This window comes from Bombina bombina, chromosome 6 (genome assembly GCF_027579735.1).
Source record: "Bombina bombina isolate aBomBom1 chromosome 6, aBomBom1.pri, whole genome shotgun sequence".
Classification (NCBI taxonomy): domain Eukaryota; kingdom Metazoa; phylum Chordata; class Amphibia; order Anura; family Bombinatoridae; genus Bombina; species Bombina bombina.
The window spans coordinates 39,655,472-39,673,235 of NC_069504.1; the positions used below are offsets into that span (position 1 = coordinate 39,655,472).

At 41.9% G+C, this 17,764-nt stretch overlaps 1 protein-coding gene across 1 annotated transcript in view; it reads right to left on the reverse strand.

Annotated features, from left to right (window-relative positions):
* The window catches only part of LOC128662571 (uncharacterized), a 249,132-nt gene that overhangs the window by 201,984 nt on the left and 29,384 nt on the right, over nt 1-17,764 (reverse strand). Inside the window, exon 5 of the mRNA XM_053716379.1 lies at nt 10,510-10,626. Coding sequence (XP_053572354.1) covers nt 10,510-10,626 — 117 coding nt within the window. The remainder of the gene's footprint in view (nt 1-10,509; nt 10,627-17,764) is intronic.

Consider the following 17,764-nt stretch of genomic DNA (forward strand, 5'->3'; position numbering starts at 1 on the left):
TTGATTTGGATGTATGCTTTGGGTCGTTGTCATGCTGAAAGATGAAGTCCTCTTCATGTTCAGCTTTCTAGCAGAAGCCTGAAGGTTTTGTGCCAATATTGACTGGTATTTGGAACTGTTCATAATTCCCTCTACCTTGAATAAAGCCAAAGTTTCAGCTGAATAAAAACAGCCAAAAAGCATGATGCTGCCATCACCATGTTTCACTGTGGATATGGTGTTCTTTTGGTGATGTGCAGTATTTTTGCGCCAAACATATCTTTTGGAATTATTGCAAAAGAGTTCAACCTTGGTTTCATCAGACCATAACACCTTTTCTCACATGCTTTTGGGACACTTCAGATGTGTTTTTGCTAAATTTAGCTGGGCTTGGATGTTTTTCTTCGTAAGTAAAGGCTTCAGTCTTGACGTCTACCCCAAAGCCCAAACATATGAAGAATACAGGAGATTGTTGTCACATGTACCACACAGCCAGTACTTGCTCCTTTAATGTTGCTGTAGGCCTCTTGGCAGCCTCCCAAACCAGTTTTCTTCTCGTCTTTTCATCAATTTTAGAGGGACATCCAGTTCTTGGTAATGTCATTGTTGTGCTATATGTTCTCCACTTTATGACTGTCTTCACTGTGTTCCATGGTATATCTAATGCCTTGGAAAAAAAATTGTACCCTTCTCCTGACATACATTTGATATATTTTTTCCAATATATACTTTTTATTGTTTTCAAGCAAAGAAATAAATTCACATAGAATAGAAAATTACATATTTGGATAGGTATTAACAATCAACACTTATAGAACAGAAATAACACTTAGAATATCAATGTTTTCAAACATAAGTAACTATAAGCTAATCAGAGATGCTAGCTTTACTAGGTTCTGAAGACTGTTTAAGTTAGTTAGTAACAATTTAATTAGTGATAATTTACATATTTGGTTCAGTACATTTGTGGTGAGTTCATACGCCCTGCTCCCAAAGAAACACCACATCAGCAATAAAGTCTTGTTTACCTATATACGTGTAATGTATTTTTTTCTAGTTCAAGTACATGGTTCACTTCCCTAATCCACATATATGTGGGTACTTCGGCTTTCTTCCAAAACCTAGGTATCAGGCGCCTAGCGCAGTTAAGCATGATATGTAGTAGTTTTTTTGGTACAAGCATGTAATACTTGGGATGTCACTTAACAGGACTATGCTTGGGGTAAAACAAAGGGGCCTCCCTAAAATCGTGTCAATCTTTTTATTTATATTATTCCAGTATGTTCGAAGAAGAGGACACATCCACCATATATGGGAGAGGGTGCCAACCCCTGCGCAGTGTCTCCAGCACAAGGAAGAGGAGTTGGGAAAAATACTATGGAGTCGATGGGGAGTTAAATACCATCTTGAAAGTAACTTAAAATTAATTCCTACTAAAGTTAATAAGGACGATTTTTTAGTTTCTTTGAGAATGCGGCCCCATTGAGTATCCGTTAAGGTTATATCCAGCTCCTTTCCCCACTTAGTGATATATGCAGGTCTTTTTATGGGGAAAGATCCTCTAAGCAGCTTGTAGATTATAGATATGTGCGATTTAGTTATTGAGGGGGTCGTGCACAAAATTTTAAAGGGAGTTAGGGGCCTAGTGAGATTCGCTTTATGTAGACTAGTAAAAATAGCATGTCTGGCTTGTAGGTATGGGAACCATAAGTGAAATGGAGGAGTTGGCCTATCTCTGCTTGAGGTCGCATCAGTCCGTTGTGGAGTAGTATATGCGTTGGTATATTGGAGGGGGCATCTGCAATTTGCGGTATTTGAATGGTGTGGGATTGCAGCAGTAGGGGATTATTGAGCAGTGGGGAAAGGGGAGATATTTGAGTAGAAATCAATCTATCAACCACCAAGGATTTGTCCCACGTTCGGAGTGTGGCTGTTGTATAGTAGTTAACCCAAGCTTCAGGGGACCTCGATCTATGTGGAATCCAGCACTGATCCCCTAGATTCAGCCCTCCCGCTAGAAAGGATTCTATCTACACCCAGGGCTTCTCTGTTGAGTGTTTCCAGGCAACTATACGTGCCGTGTGAGTCGCTTTATAATAATTTACCAGATTGAGGGATCCTAGGCCGCCATCCTCTCTATTAAGGAACAATGTGTCTCTATTTACTCTGGATCTTTTATGTGACCAAATGAACTGGTCAAATCTTTGTTTTTTCAGAAGGTATTGTGTAGGGAGATCTAAGGGAAGAACTTGAAATAGGTAAAGGAATTTGGGGAGAATATTCATTTTTATCGCACTGATGCGCCCCATCCATGAAAAATGGCCTTGTTTATGCCAGAGCTCTAATGGACCTGTCAGTTTCTACCTGGAGGGGAACATAGTTAAGATTAAATAGTTCTGTGTGGATGGGAGATATATCTATCCCTAAATATTTAATTTTCCGGGTTATCTGGAAAGAAGTGTGAGTTGTAAGATATTTTGTTTCTTCAGCATTAAGATGTACTGGGAGTATCATCGACTTTTCCATATTGACGTAGAAGTTCGAGACCCGTTTCTACTCCTCCAGCTCTCAAAGGAGGGCAGGCAGGGATGTGAGGGGACAGCATAATGTAAATATGATATCGCCCGCGTACAGCAGACATTTTTGGTGGATCTCTCCGAAAGAGACACCCTGTATAAGGGGATTGCTCCTTATCCGAGCAGCTAGTGCCTCCACCACCAGGGCAAACCGCAAAGACAAGAGAGGGCACCCTTGACGAGTACCATTGCTTATAAGGATACTCTGGGAAAGTGTATCATTAGCATTAACATGTGCTGTAGGGTTACTATAAAGAGCTTTTATACGAGAGATCAGTACTTATGAAAACCCAAACCTTAACAGAGTGGACCAAAGGAAATCCTAGTCCACCCTGTCAAAGGCCTTCTCGGCATCTGTGGAGAGTAGGACTAGTGGCGATTTGCAGGTTGAGGCAGAGAACAGGGTATGCAGAACTCGAATGGTGTTCTTTAGCCTCCCTGTCTGGGATAAAACCGACCTGGTCTGTATGAACGAGGGATGGAAGATGTTTGCTGATTCTCATGGCTAATAATTTGGCGTACAATTTAATATCTGCATTTATTAGGGATATAGGGCGGTAATTAGAAACCTTGTTTGGGGATTTGCCTGGCTTAGGAATCACTGAAATTGTGGCTTCCAGGAGTGTTGATGGGAGTTGGGTACACTGGTCAAAAGAATTACACATTTCCAATAGGTGGGGACATAGAAGGGATTTGAGCAAGTGGTAACATTTAGGGGTAAATCCATCAGGGCCAGGGGCTTTGCCCTGAGGGAGATCCCTGATAGCTAACAGGACCTCTTGTATGGAGAATTGTGCATCTACTGCTTGACTATCTGTGTTAGATAATGTAGGAAGCCGGGTTTGTTCTAAATATGTATTTATACGGTTAAGCTTATTTTTCGAGTTTGTGATTGGGAGAGAGGTATAGTACAATGCGAACTGGCTAACAATTTCAGTATTATTAGTATGGGTAACTCCATTGGAGTCTAATTTTAGCTATGTAGTTTTTATATCTCTTCTTCCTCAAAGACCTAGCCAATAAGCACCCTCCTTTATTACTTTCAATAAAAAAAATTCGACTTGGATGTAAGTGCCCTCATGTGTGCGTTCTTCATTAAATATTGATTTAATGCTTCTCTAGCCTGTTGTGATCTCTGCAATAGCAATTGTGATCGAGGGTTACTTTTTAACGCGCTTTCGCAAACCTTAAACTCAGATGATGAGACAAACTGAGCTGCTCTTTGCTTACGTTGCCTATGTGTGTGGCCCATAATCACTCCCCTTATGTAGCATTTATATGCTTCCCAATTATTGGCTGCAGAAGTTGCTGTAGGGTTATTAAAGGAGAAAAATTCTGTTTTTTCGGCCAGATCAGTAGTTATTAAGGGGGTCAAGACAAATTGGGTCGTTTAATTTCCAGTGTTGTTGGTAGCGTGGTTTAATGGACCATAAGAACATGGAACAAACCATACTATGGTCTGACCAAGAGGTATGGTAGAGCCTAGAGTCTATGAGCGAGGTAAGCATGTGTTGTTCACAGAAGATATAGTCATGACGAGTGTAGGAGCGTTGGGGGTTTGAAAACAATGTTAAGTCCCTAGTGGTTCGATGAGTGGTTCTCCAAGTGTCAAAAAAGGGATAGTGCATATTGCTTGCCAATTGGCCCTTATCTGAGAGTTCCTAATATAAGACCTGCCTGAGGAGGTGTTTAGCATAGGGTTGACTGGAAAATTGAGGTCACCGCTAAGGAATATTGGGCCCTTTGAAATATCTATTATCTGGTTAACCACTTTACGAAAGGAAGGCTTTGGGCAGTTGGGTGCATAAACGTTAACCAAAGTGATAGGCCTACCAAAGTATAGCCCGGTTAAAATAAAAAAGCGACCTTCTTTGTCTAGATATTTGTTAAGTAGTTCAAATGAGGTGCCTTTTCTAAATGATATACATACCCCATTATGCTTTGCCGGGCCTGAGCTTAAAAAATGTTGGTCATAATAGACCTTTCTGATAAGCAGAGAGGGGAAAGGAGAGGAATGGGAGAATGTTGAGAGCTACTGGCAATGTAAAAAGGTCTACCAGCAGAAAAAAATATTTTTTAGAAGAACGAGGGCAGAGTAAGTAGAGAGAAAGAAAGACAAGAGAAAAAGAAGGGGGGGGAGTGTGGCCCGACGGGGCCCTCCAGACAGACCAGGAGCTACTGAGCAGAAGCCCAGAACTTGAGCTAATATAAACAATGTATTATAACATATCCGGAGAGTGTCTCAATTAAGATTGAGTGTCTTATGAAGAGCCAGGGATGGAGCTTTTTTTTTTTTAAAGAGTAAAATCCCTGATCAAGTGATATGAACATTCAGTAGTGCAGAGAGTCAGTATGAATGGGCATTAGGCATCGCCCAGTGATAGGTGTGTGGAACCATATACTCACGACCCCTTGGGTTCAGATTCAGGTGGTTACAGTCTCCAAGTCAGAGATCTGCGTTTGTTGTTTCTCTATAAGTGTGTGACATGTCAGACATTTCCTTAATAATCTCTTCTCTGTTATCCTCTAGGGATTCAACCCTGTAACCAAGTTCATTAATATCTTTCTTCAGCGCGGCGCACACTCAGTCTTAATGCAGCATTTAACCTCATTAATAAGAGCCTCCATCGCTTTTAGTGTAACTGGGCCATCATCTGTGTATTGATGTGAGTTTGAGGGAGATGCTGGCGTATTTATGGCATCAGGGTTATCTCACAGCTCTTCATCTTCTATATATTTGAGGCTGGTCTGTTTTCTTTTTATTATCAGTGCTTTTAAAAAAGGCATTTACAGAGCCAGTCACCATGTTCGGTTTTAAGTTCTTATTTTTATATACGTTTTGTTATTTATCCTGATAACACACTAAGAGGACTCTCTGTCTATAGGAGCACAGCGTCATCTACAATCACTGCCAGGACGGCTCCTCACAACTTGCTGCATCTCCGCACATACATTGTTTTAACAGTCTTGTCTGTCAATCCACCAGACTGCCACTTTGGAATACAGCTCTGACACAAACACTACAAATCATATAGGTGCAATAAAATAGCCGCTTCCTATAGAGTTACATAGAACTTGTTGCACCTTTTATGTTATCGTTTTTATATTACTGTTAACTGTGTACAATTTGTGATATTCTGAATATTTATTTTTTTCTTAGCAATAGGTCGACCTATACTTATTATTGTTTTGTGTAATTCAATATATTTTTTTATATTTCAGCTATTGTGTAACCGGCATCTCACTCTGGCTCTTGATATTATTAATATTTTGGTTCCGTTTTAGTAATTTTTATATTTTTCTATACATTTATAACTCTGGATCATTCCTATGTCCACTTTTGTGGTTAATCATCTGCGCCTGTGCGATAAAGGTTTTTTCTAATATTTCATTAATTTGGAATTCAAATAATTTTTTAACTATTTTTTAACTGTTCTGATTTTATTATACTCTTTAGCTTTTGTTTGAGCGCTCCCTAGTATATATTTTTATTCACGTGACCACTTATTCAAGAATGGAGTTTTTCCTCTTTTCAATGAGTAATCTAGTACCCCTATAGGTGGCAAGGGGAGTAAAAACAGTAAAAATTGAATAATAAAATACAAAATATAGACATGGTCAGTAGGAGCTGTAGTCTTCAAGTGAGCATATAAAAAATATGCTTGTTTTAATAATGGGCATATATTGGAAAGTTTGTGGGGGGGGGGGGGGTTTCTTTAATATAAATTGCATGTTTTATTTAAATCATGACATTTTAAAAACTTGACTTTAATGGCCCTTTAAGGTTTGTTATTGGCAACCCCCATATTATAAAACTGAAGGAATGTCCACAAACCGGGGGAGCTTAAAGGGACAGTCAAGTAAAAAAACCTCATGATTTAAACAGGGCATGTAATTTTAAACAACTTTCCAATTTACTTTTATCACCAATTTTGCTTTGTTTTGTTTTGTATTCTTAGTTCAAAGCCAAAGCTAGGAGGTTCATATGCTAATTTTTCAGACCTTGAAGGCCGCCTCTAATCTGAAAGCATTGACAGTTTTTCACCACTAGAGGGCATTAGTTCATGTTTTTTATATAGATAACATTGAGCTCATGCACGTGAAGCTCCTAGGAGTGAGCACTGATGCTAAAATGCCAGTCTGTCAAAAAACTGAAATAAGGTGGCAGTTTGCAGAGGTTTGGATACAAGGTAATTATAGAGGTAAAATGTGTATTATAACTGTTATGCAAAACTGGGGAATAGGTAATAAAGGGATTATCAATCTTTTTAAATAAAAATTCTGGTGTTGACTGTCCCTTTAAAGGCTATACATGATACGATTATATTGGTCATCTGATTAAATCCCTATTATAGTAATGTGTTAAAATTAGTCATGAAATCATAATCATCCAACTAAAATATCTGAATTTAGATTAAACACAAATTATGCTCACCTGATAATTTTCTTTTCTTCCGATGGAAAAAGAGTCCACAGCTGCATTAATTACTTTTTGGAAATAAGAACCTGGCCACCAGGAGGAGGCAGAGACACCCAAGCCAAAGGCTTAAATACTCCTCCCACATCACCCCCAATCATTCTGCCAAGGAACAAGGAACAGTAGAAGAAATATCTGGCTGAAAAGGTGCCAGAAGATAAAAAACAAAAAAAAGGTCCCGCACCACACACCCTTTACTAGCAAAGTGAACCCCCGCCAAAACTTTCAAAGGAATAAGGCAAGGAAGAACCAAATGGGAACCAAAAGGCTACCACAAACTCCATAAAGGAAAGACCACCATCAAACCAAACTAGCAAGACCTAAATGGGTCCTGACAACAAGGGGGGGGGGGCAAATGCCCAATCCAAAAAGAAACAAGGTTTAGAACCGTAGCAGAACAGAGAAAAAGTTCTCCCAACATCCTGCAAGGATTGAACAGCTAGCTAGCATTCGATCAAGGCGCAAACAGCTGTAGCTGGCTTCAAAAGAGCAACCCTTCACTTGCCAGGCAGCAAGTCAACCAGCGCCTAGGAACAACTGAAAACGGAGACAAATCATCCGAACTCAGGACCCTGATGAATTCAGGCAAAAATACATGTAGCAGACCCAGATGAAGGGAGACACCTGAGTCAAGAACACGCAGCCATCCTCAGGATGTCACAGAAGAAATACTTGCTAGAAGCAGCTACCAAAATGTAGTGTGCTAAACCTCCACTACAGAGGGCACACTCTAGGAAACCGAAACCGCCAGACCTACAGATAGGTCTCAAAATAAAAGTAAGAGCCCAGAACCTCAACGAGGACCAATGCGCCCCCAAGATCTGAGAGAACGGATCTCAGGACCTACCTCCAGCCTGGCCAGCCCAAACATCGGCAGATCTGAAACCAGGGGACCAGAAAAACCCCAGGCTCAACAACGAGCGGAAAAAATGGCACAGCCATTACAATAGTGCTCATTTGCCAACCCAAAATACCACATGGAGACCATCGACAAGGCTGTAAACCTAGAGATCTAGTTAAAGGCCCAACATAGACTCAAGGCAGAGCGTACCTCTCTCAGAAATAGGTTAATCCACCTGTCCTAACCTCCGGAAGCCAGGAGAAGCCCTAAGATAGGGACCACACTTTCGAAGGAAGATATAAGCCCCCCCCAAGACAAAGGGGGCCGGCAAATGGGCCGGAAGGACAGAGCACCTGCCCCCAGGACACAGCCACAGGCTGAACAGAGAGAACAATTCTCGCCCTGATCTGGAAGGAATCCCCTGAAGAATTGAACTGGCTAGCACACAGACCAAGGTGCCATAGCTGCAGTGGTTCCACAGTGGACCCCTTTGCTTGCAGAGCAGCAAAGTCATCACACTCTTTCAGCAAGCTCACCAAGGGAAACCGACCAAGACAAAAGGCAAGCCCAGGGGGAAATCGGCACCCAGAAAATCTGGTCAACAACCAGTTCAACTAGTCCAACCAAAAGGACACCGCCCAAGTTTCCTGTAACTGGGGAACCCCAGACCAGCTCTAGATCCTAACAGTCCAGTACAACCCGCCACTGGATCCACAAAAGGAAATGAGAAAAACCCCAGCCACTGGAAGAACCAGAGCGAGGAGAGGTCCAAGCCCCCAAATAAGCAAGAACCCGGAAACTGAAATCTGATATAAAACCAGACCCCCGGGAAATACCATACAATGTCCAAATTAAAATGGACAACGAGAAAAACTCCCGACCAGAAGACGAGATCACCCCTTGCCAGAGTGCAACGCTCCAAGGAGCTAAGGAAGCAAAACTGAAACAAGGTCACTAGAGCCCTAGGCACAATAGCCACACTACGACCACGAACAAGGGGATACCTCGAGGAAAAGTCACTCAAACAAAGGCTAGTCTCCACATCACCCCCCAAAAAAAAAACAGAGGAGAAGATCAAAAGGATGTGGAGCATCCCCCAGCTCCGGGGAAGAAACCCTAAACAGAGCTCAAGGAGACCACACTGCCCATGTCCCTCCAAAGAAACCAACTCCCGAAGGGAACCAGGCCCCCTAAAGCAACCCGAGGAACAGATGAAGTCCGAAAGGTCTCAAGAAGAGAACCACATCCAGAGTCTCAGAAGGCCAAACTGCTCAAATCAGCAGTAAGGAGCCGCTAAGCCCCCAAAGAGAGGAAGGAAACTCTAGGACCCGAGGAAATCAGAGCCAAGAGAGTGACGCAGTGGAACTCCACTGACACAGTCACCAGATTGAATGCTGAATAAGGACTGACACAATCCTCCCAGCCATACGGATCCTTTTAGAGTGTTTAGCTGAACTTGTAAAGAAAAAGAAAACCCGAGCCCGAGGAACAGGGCGCCCCAATACGGTATATCGAACATTACTGATTGACCGGTGTCAACGGGGCCAATTCGCATTATTCAAAAGTAAAAAAATCTGAATCTGAAATTTGAACAGTCTCAGCATCAGAATCCTCCATAACTAGATAGAGAATATAATTATATGGACAAAGAAAAAACTTAAACGGCACCTGACACCCCAATGGCTGGGGCACTCACCACCTCCTAGAAGCAGACACAAGCAGACTCCAATTTTTCAGTCACCACGCAGTCAGAAATGCGGAAATGGAAGACCAGAATGTAAACACGTCCAGTCACAAAGGTGAACAGTACAGTACAAAAAAAGCATGCCATACCATAAGGTTGCATCACTTCTAAAGGCCTTTATGTTCTAAGCCAAGAGCCCAGTTAATACTACACATAAGCAGATTGAATCACAAACATAAATTTAAAAAAAAACCCTGTTCAATAATCCCCCTCGGGACATATTAACCCTTGATTCCAAGATACCAAAGGAGCCTCACTGAGGCCCTTTAAATATACTTAAGTCCCGCAAGATAGTTCCTTACAGGAAAACACAAGTTACAGTACATTCTGATGAAGTAAAATGAAACAATCTTACCGGAATCTACGCCGTGGAAGAGGAATACGGGCCCTTCAAGTGTGACAAATAGTAGCAGTGCCTCCGCCATGGACTTGAGAAGAAAGCAGGCAGCGAAGGTCGACAACGCTGATTGCTTGTGGAGCTGTTAATCTGAGTCGGGATGGTATCGCAGAAACACTCTCCCTGCATCTCCAGACTAACTTACACCCAGGCCCTCACTGAGAGACTGATAGGATTACTTAAAACTCCCATTCCATGTCGAAGAGTACTAAACTCCATAAGAGACGAAAACTTCTGACACTTCTCTGCCAACCTCCTGGAATGAAAGGCAAAGAATGACTGGGGGGGGGATGAGAGAAGTCTTTGGCTGGGGTGTCTTTGCCTCTCCTCCTGGTGGCCAGGTTCCTATTTCCCAAAAGTAATGAATGCAGCTGTGGACTCTTTACATTTAGGAAGAAAAGGTGGTTGCTTACTTTAACATAGACTAATGATGGTATCTTGCTGACTTGAGATCTAATATGCCAGGGGTAAACAAGCAGATAAAACTCAACTTACCGTAGGGAGCTCCCACTATAGTCAAGAACATCATGATAGACACAAGAAGATAAAAGATGGTGACCCACCAGCCAAACAGGAGAACATAAAGAACATTTCCAAATGATATCAGAGATTCTAATAAAAAGGAAATTCCAAAATTAGATCCTTAAACTGTTTTACAGATAACATGTTATAGAAAGTAAAACCCATTGTATCAGATTAAAGGGATAATAAACTCAAGATGTAATTCCCATATAAAAAGTTTAAATGATACAGAATTAAAAAAAAACTTCCCAATGCACTTTTTTTTGCCGACTTTTACCGTAATTTTAATTTTACTGTAATATCCCCAAATAGGCTGGAGTGCGCTCTATGGAATGCAGAACCATGGCATTCTACTCATTGATTGGTTGGTATTTGCAGCAGCTTATTTATTTCTTTAATTGGCTACAACAAAGAAAGACACAAACAACGTTCAAGATGATTTTCAATGGGTGTGTTATAGGCTTGGAAAATAAAAAATAAATGTATGCTTACCTATAATAATTTCTCTCACGGTGGTAAGTCTACGAGCAATTACTCCTGGGATTCAACTCCTCGCCAGTAGAAGGCAAAGATTCCCAATGCTCTAAAATCACTTAATCCCTCCCACCTCTCGGGTATTCCAGTCTGATGTATAGACAAGAAAGAGCAAGAAGAAAAAAATAGGACAAAGCAGGGAAAATTAGGTGCAATCTAGAAAAAAACAATTAAGTAAAACAAATAAATTGGCGGGTCTCATGAACTCTCACCACCATGAAATGATATGAATTTAACAGGTAAGCATACATTTTGTTTTAATTTCATACAGGTGGTGAGAGTCCACGAACCATTATTCCGGAGAACTAATAACCAAGCTGTTGAGTCCATGAGTATTTGTGAAGGATAAAAACTTTTTTTTATTTGAGGTTCAATTCAAGGCATGGTTTGAGAAGCAGCTACAGGTACTGGAGAACACAAGTGTCAATGTCCTCTGCAACTCAAAGAATTGTTTGTTGAGTAACTGCAGCAAAGGCTTTTCCCATTTATGCAATGCATCCATTATAACAGCAAGGTATATATATCAGGCTTTCTATACCACCTCCCCTGAAGAAATCACTGTATATTCAAAAATTTGTGGGGTTGTAGGACAGCTTAAGCAGTTTTACCCAGATCACGGGTGGGGGTAGGTAGAGGTCAGTCCTAAACAAAGCGGCAACTGCACACCACTCCGTTCCAATACCTGAGAGTGGAGATTACATGATCCATGTATAGGGTATAAGCAAAATATGTAGTAATTCATTCTAGATTACATGTCTCTCGAGTGATAGGCAGCCGATATCAACTCAGCTGCTCAGCTTCTGAAGCGGCCATCTTGGTCACCGCCCAGAAACATCCCCCGACAAACATTAAGGCAGGAACCTAATTACCAGACACTGCTGCCTGAAGGGGTTTCCTACCCAACACATCAAAGTGGCAGGATTTAGAGAATGTACACACACGATGCTGCCTTGCAAATTCGTTTAAAGTTTCATTCTTGAAAACCTAAGAAGAGAAAACCAATATAGTAGAACAGGCAAAAATATTATCCAGTCACCAAAAAAATCTTGGCAAAAGAAACAGCTATGGCCTTCTGACTATTACATGGACCAATTGACAAACAAATTAAAAGGATTGTCTAAAAAACCTTTATGAATTGTAAGTAGAAATCTAATACTATTACAACATCTAAAATAAGAGCCCATCAAATTCAATTGAATACTTTAGATTGGGAAAAGGATATGGGCTATAAACTCATGATTCAACTGTATGTATTAACTACAGCTGACGGAAAAAAAAATGGAGTCTCAAACGAGTTCTTATTACAGCCAAGAGTGCCATAACTCTAAAAATTCTGGGAGCTGTAAACAGACCAAAAGGAAGAGCCCCAAACTGGATGTTTATTAAGAAAGGCAAATCCTAGGAACTGCAGATGGTCTATGAATAGAAAGGAAGGCATCTTTCAAATTGTGAAATTAATGGACCCTGGGGGAAAAAAAAAAAAAAAATACTGGCTTGTTTCTGTATTGAAAATAGAAACTCCAGAATAGACCAGAAAGTTACCTTTTTCTTGGAAATAAATGGCATAAAATCCTTGAACTTGTTCTAATACTGGACTATAATTATTACAGGCATGAACTTAAAGTGTTTTGGAACGTGAGACAGAAGATATCTTCCTCGATTAGGTCTTGAGTCTAAGTCTATTCTGTAATCCTTTGGAGACTGTCTGTTGACAATGATTTTAAACAAAGCCTATTCTGGTCAGCACTGCCAAAGTCATATTCTTACAATACAATCAAATTATTTCAACAACAGCACCACAAACAAATGAGTCGACTTTTTGAAAATCTTCATCCATCGAGTCTTCTGAAATTAGCTCAGACATTGTCACAACAAAGAGCAAACGCAACTGCTAAAGAAGCAGCTGAAAAGGGCCTTTCAATGAAAGGATTCCAATTACCTCTCAATATGATTCATATATCAATATGAAAAATGTATTATCCCCTAATCCCATAATAGTTTGTTTTGCTAAATTAAAATAGCGCCATTCACCCATGGAATAGTTTCCTAAGTATCTACATTAGAAGCAAGTAAAGGAAACATCCTAAAAACTTTAACAGATGGAAAAAAGGGAAGACCAGGTTTAGTTCACTCCCCTTAAAAGTATTGTGATAAGAGCCTCGGAAACAGGGGGGGGGGGGGGGACTCTAGAAAATTTCTCCCAAAAATAGCCTCAGAAGAAGCAAAAAGTATCAAACTTGTAAATTTGGTAAAAGTGGTGCAGTGAAGACCAAGTCGCTGCCCTACATATCTTGATCAACAGAAGCCTCGTTCTTGAAAGGCCCATGTGGAAGCCACAGCCCTAGTGGAATGAGCTGTGATTCTTTCGGGAGGCTGCCGACCGGCAGTCCTCGTAAGCCAATCTGATGATGCTTTTAATCCAAAAAGAGAGAGAGGTAGAAAGTTGCTTTTTGACCCTCTCCTTTTACCTGGAATAAACAACAAACAAGGAAGATGTTTGTCTAAAATCCTTTGTAGCATCTAAATAGAATTTAGAGCGCGAACAACATCCAAATTGTGCAACAAACGTTCCTTCTTTGAAACTGGTTTTCGGACACAGAGAAGGTACGATAATCTCCTGGTTAATGTTTTTGTTAGAAACAACTTTTGGAAGAAAACCAGGAGATTATCGTAAAACCACCTTATCTGCATGGAACACCAGATAAGGAGGAGAACACTGCAGAGCAGATAATTCTGAAACTCTTCTAGCAGAAGAAATTGCAACTAAAAACAAAACTTTCCAAGATAATAACTTAATATCAACGGAATGTAAGGGTTCAAACGGAAACCCCCCTGAAGAACTGAAAGAACAAAATTGAGACTCCAAGGAGGAGTCAAAGGTTTGTAAACAGGCTTGATCTAACCAGAGCCTGAACAAAGGCTTGAACATCTGGCACAGCTGCCAGCTTTTTGTGAAGTAACACCGACAAGGCAGAAATCTGTCATTTCAGGGAACTTGCCAATAATCCTTTTTCCAATCTTCTTGAAGGAAGGATAGAATCCTAGGAATCTTAACCTTGTCCCAAGGGAATCCTTCAGATTCACACCAAAGATTATATTTTCCAAATTTTGTGGTAAATCTTTCTAGTTACAGGCTTTCTGGCTGAACAAGAGTATCGATAACAGAATCTGAGAAACCTCGCTTCGATAAAATCAAGCGTTCAATCTCCAAGGCAGTCAGCTGGAGTGAAACCAGATTCGGATGTTCGATACGGACCCCTGAACAAGAAGGGTCTCGTCTCAAAGGTAGCTTCCAAGGTGGAGCCGATGACATATTCACCAGATCTGCATACCAAGTCCTGCTTGGCCAGCGCAGGAGCTATCAAGATCACCGACGCCCTCTCCTGATTGATCCTGGGCTACCAGCCTGGGGATGAGAGGAAACGCGGGAAACACATAAGCTAGTTTGAAGGTCCAAGGTGCTACTAGTGCATCCACTAGAGCGCCTTGGGATCCCTGGATCTGGGACCCGTAGAGGGAACTTTGAAGTTCTGACGAGAGGGCCATTAGATCCATGTCTGGAATGCCCCACAGCTGAGTGACTTGGGCAAAAGATTTCCGGAGGAGTTCCCACTCCCCCGGATGCAATGTCTGACGACTCAGAAAATCCGCTTCCCAATTTTCCACTCCCGGATGTGGATAGCAGACAGGTGGCAGGAGTGAGACTCCGCCCATAGAATAATCTTGGTCACTTCTTCCATCGCTAGGGAACTCCTTGTTCCCCCCCTGATGGTTTGATGTACGCAACAGTCGTCATGTTGTCTGATTGAAACCGTATGAACTTGGTCCTCGCTAGCCTGAGGCCAAGCCTTGAGAGCATTGAATATCGCTCTCAGTTCCAGAATATTTATCGGTAGAAGAGATTCTTCCCGAGACCAAAGACCTGAGCTTTCAGGGATCCCAGACCGCGCCCCTTCCCATCAGACTGGCGTCGGTCGTGACAATGACCCACTCTGGTCTGCGGAATGTCATCCCTTGTGACAGGTTGTCCAGGGACAGCCACCAACGGAGTGAGTCTCTGGTCCTCTGATTTACTTGTATCTTAAGGAGAAAGTCTGTATAGTCCCCATTCCACTGAGCTGAGCATGCACAGTTGTAATGGTCTTAGATGAATGCGCGCAAAAGGAACTATGTCCATTTGCCGCTACCATCAACCCGATCACTTCCATGCACTGAGCTACGGAAGGAAGAGGAACGGAATGAAGTATCCGACAAGAGTCCAGAAGTTTTGTTTTTCTGGCCTCTGTTAGAAAAATCCTCATTTTCTGAGGAGTCTATAATTGTTTCCCAAGAAGGGAACCCTTGTTGACGGGGATAGTGAACTCTTTTCCACGTTCACTTCCAGCCGTGAGATCTGAGAAAGGCCAGGACTATGTCCGTGTGAGCCTTTGCTCGAGGGGAGGGACGACGCTTGAATCAGAATGTCGTCCAGGTAAGGTACTACTAGCAATGCCCCTTGGTCTTAGCACCGCTAGAAGGGGACCCTAGTACCTTTGTGAAAATCCTTGGAGCAGTGGCTAATCCGGAAAGGAAGCGCCACAAACTGGTAATGTTTGTCCCAGGAATGCAAACCTTAGGAACCCGATGATGATCCATGTGGAATAGGAATATGTAGATACGCATCCTTTAAATCCACCGTGGTCATGATTGACCTTCCTGGATGGAAGAGGAAGGATAGTTCGAAATGGTTTCCATCTTGAACGATGGGACCTTGAGAAATTTGTTTAAGATCTTGAGATCTAAGATTGGTCTGAACGTTCCCCTCTTTTTTGGGAACTATGAACAGATTGGAGTAGAACCCCATCCCTTGTTCTCTTAAATGGAACAGGATGAATCACTCCCATTTTTAACAGGGTCTTCTACACAATGTAAGAACGCCTGTCTTTTTATGTGGTCTGAAGACAACTGAGACCTGTGGAACCTTCCCCTTGGGGGAAGTCCCTTGAATTCCAGAAGATAACCCTGGGAGAACTATTTCTAGCGCCCAAGGATCCAGAACATCTCTTGCCCAAGCCTGAGCGAAGAGAGAGAGTCTGCCCCCCACCAGATCCGGTCCCGGATCGGGGGCCAATATTTCATGCTGTCTTGGTAGCAGTGGCAGGTTTCTTGGCCTGCTTTCCCTTGTTCCAGGCCTTGCATTGGTCTCCAAGCTGGCTTGGCTTGAGAAGTATTACCCTCTTGCTTAGAGGACGTAGCACTTTGGGCTGGTCCGTTCTACGAAAGGGACGAAAATTAGGTTATTTTTTGCCTTGAAAGGCCGATCCTGAGGAAGGGCGTGGCCCTTACCCCCAGTGATATCAGAGATAATCTCTTTCAAGTCAGGGCCAAACAGCGTTTTCCCCTTGAAAGGAATGTTAGTAGCTTGTTCTTGGAAGACGCATCAACGACCAAGATTTCAACCAAAGCGCTCTGCGCGCCACAATAGCAAACCCAGAATTCTTAGCCGCTAACCTAGCCAATTGCAAAGTGGCGTCTAGAGTGAAAGAATTAGCCAATTTGAGAGCATTGATTCTGTCCATAATCTCCTCATAAGGAGGAGAATCACTATCGAGCACCTTTATCAGTTCATCAAACCAGAAATATGCGGCTGTAGTGACAGGGACAATGCATGAAATGGTTGTAGAAGGTAACCCTGCTGAACAAACATCTTTTTAAGCAAACCTTCTAATTTTTTATCCATAGGATCTTTGAAAGCACAACTATCCTCTATGGGTATAGTGGTGCGTTTGTTTAAAGTAGAAACCGCTCCCTCGACCTTGGGGACTGTCTGCCATAAGTCCTTTCTGGGGTCGACCATAGGAAACAATTTTTTAAATATGGGGGGAGGGACGAAAGGAATACCGGGCCTTTCCCATTCTTTATTAACAATGTCCGCCACCCGCTTGGGTATAGGAAAAGCTTCTGGGAGCCCCGGCACCTCTAGGAACTTGTCCATTTTACATAGTTTCTCTGGGATGACCAACTTTTCACAATCATCCAGAGTGGATAATACCTCCTTAAGCAAATGCGGAGTGTTCCAACTTAAATTTAAATGTAATCACATCAGATTCAGCCTGATGAGAAATGTTCCCTGAATCAGTAATTTCTCCCTCAGACAAAACCTCCCTGGCCCCCTCAGATTGGGTTAGGGGCCCTTCAGAGATATTAATATCAGCGTCGTCATGCTCTTCAGTAACTAAAACAGAGCAGCCACGCTTACGCTGACAAGGGTTCATTTTGGCTAAAATGTTTGACAGAATTATCCATTACAGCCGTTAATTGTTGCATAGTAAGGAGTATTGGCGCGCTAGATGTACTAGGGGCCTCCTGAGTGGGCAAGACTCGTGTAGACGAAGGAGGGAATGATGCAGTACCATGCTTACTCCCCTCACTTGAGGAATCATCTTGGGCATCATTGTCATTATCACATAAATCACATTTATTTAAATGAATAGGAATTCTGGCTTCCCCACATTCAGAACACAGTCTATCTGGTAGTTCAGACATGTTAAACAGGCATAAACTTGATAAAAGTACAAAAAAACGTTTTAAAATAAAACCGTTACTGTCACTTTAAATTTTAAACTGAACACACTTTATTACTGCAATTGCGAAAAAACATGAAGGAATTGTTCAAAATTCACCAAATTTTCACCACAGTGTCTTAAAGCCTTAA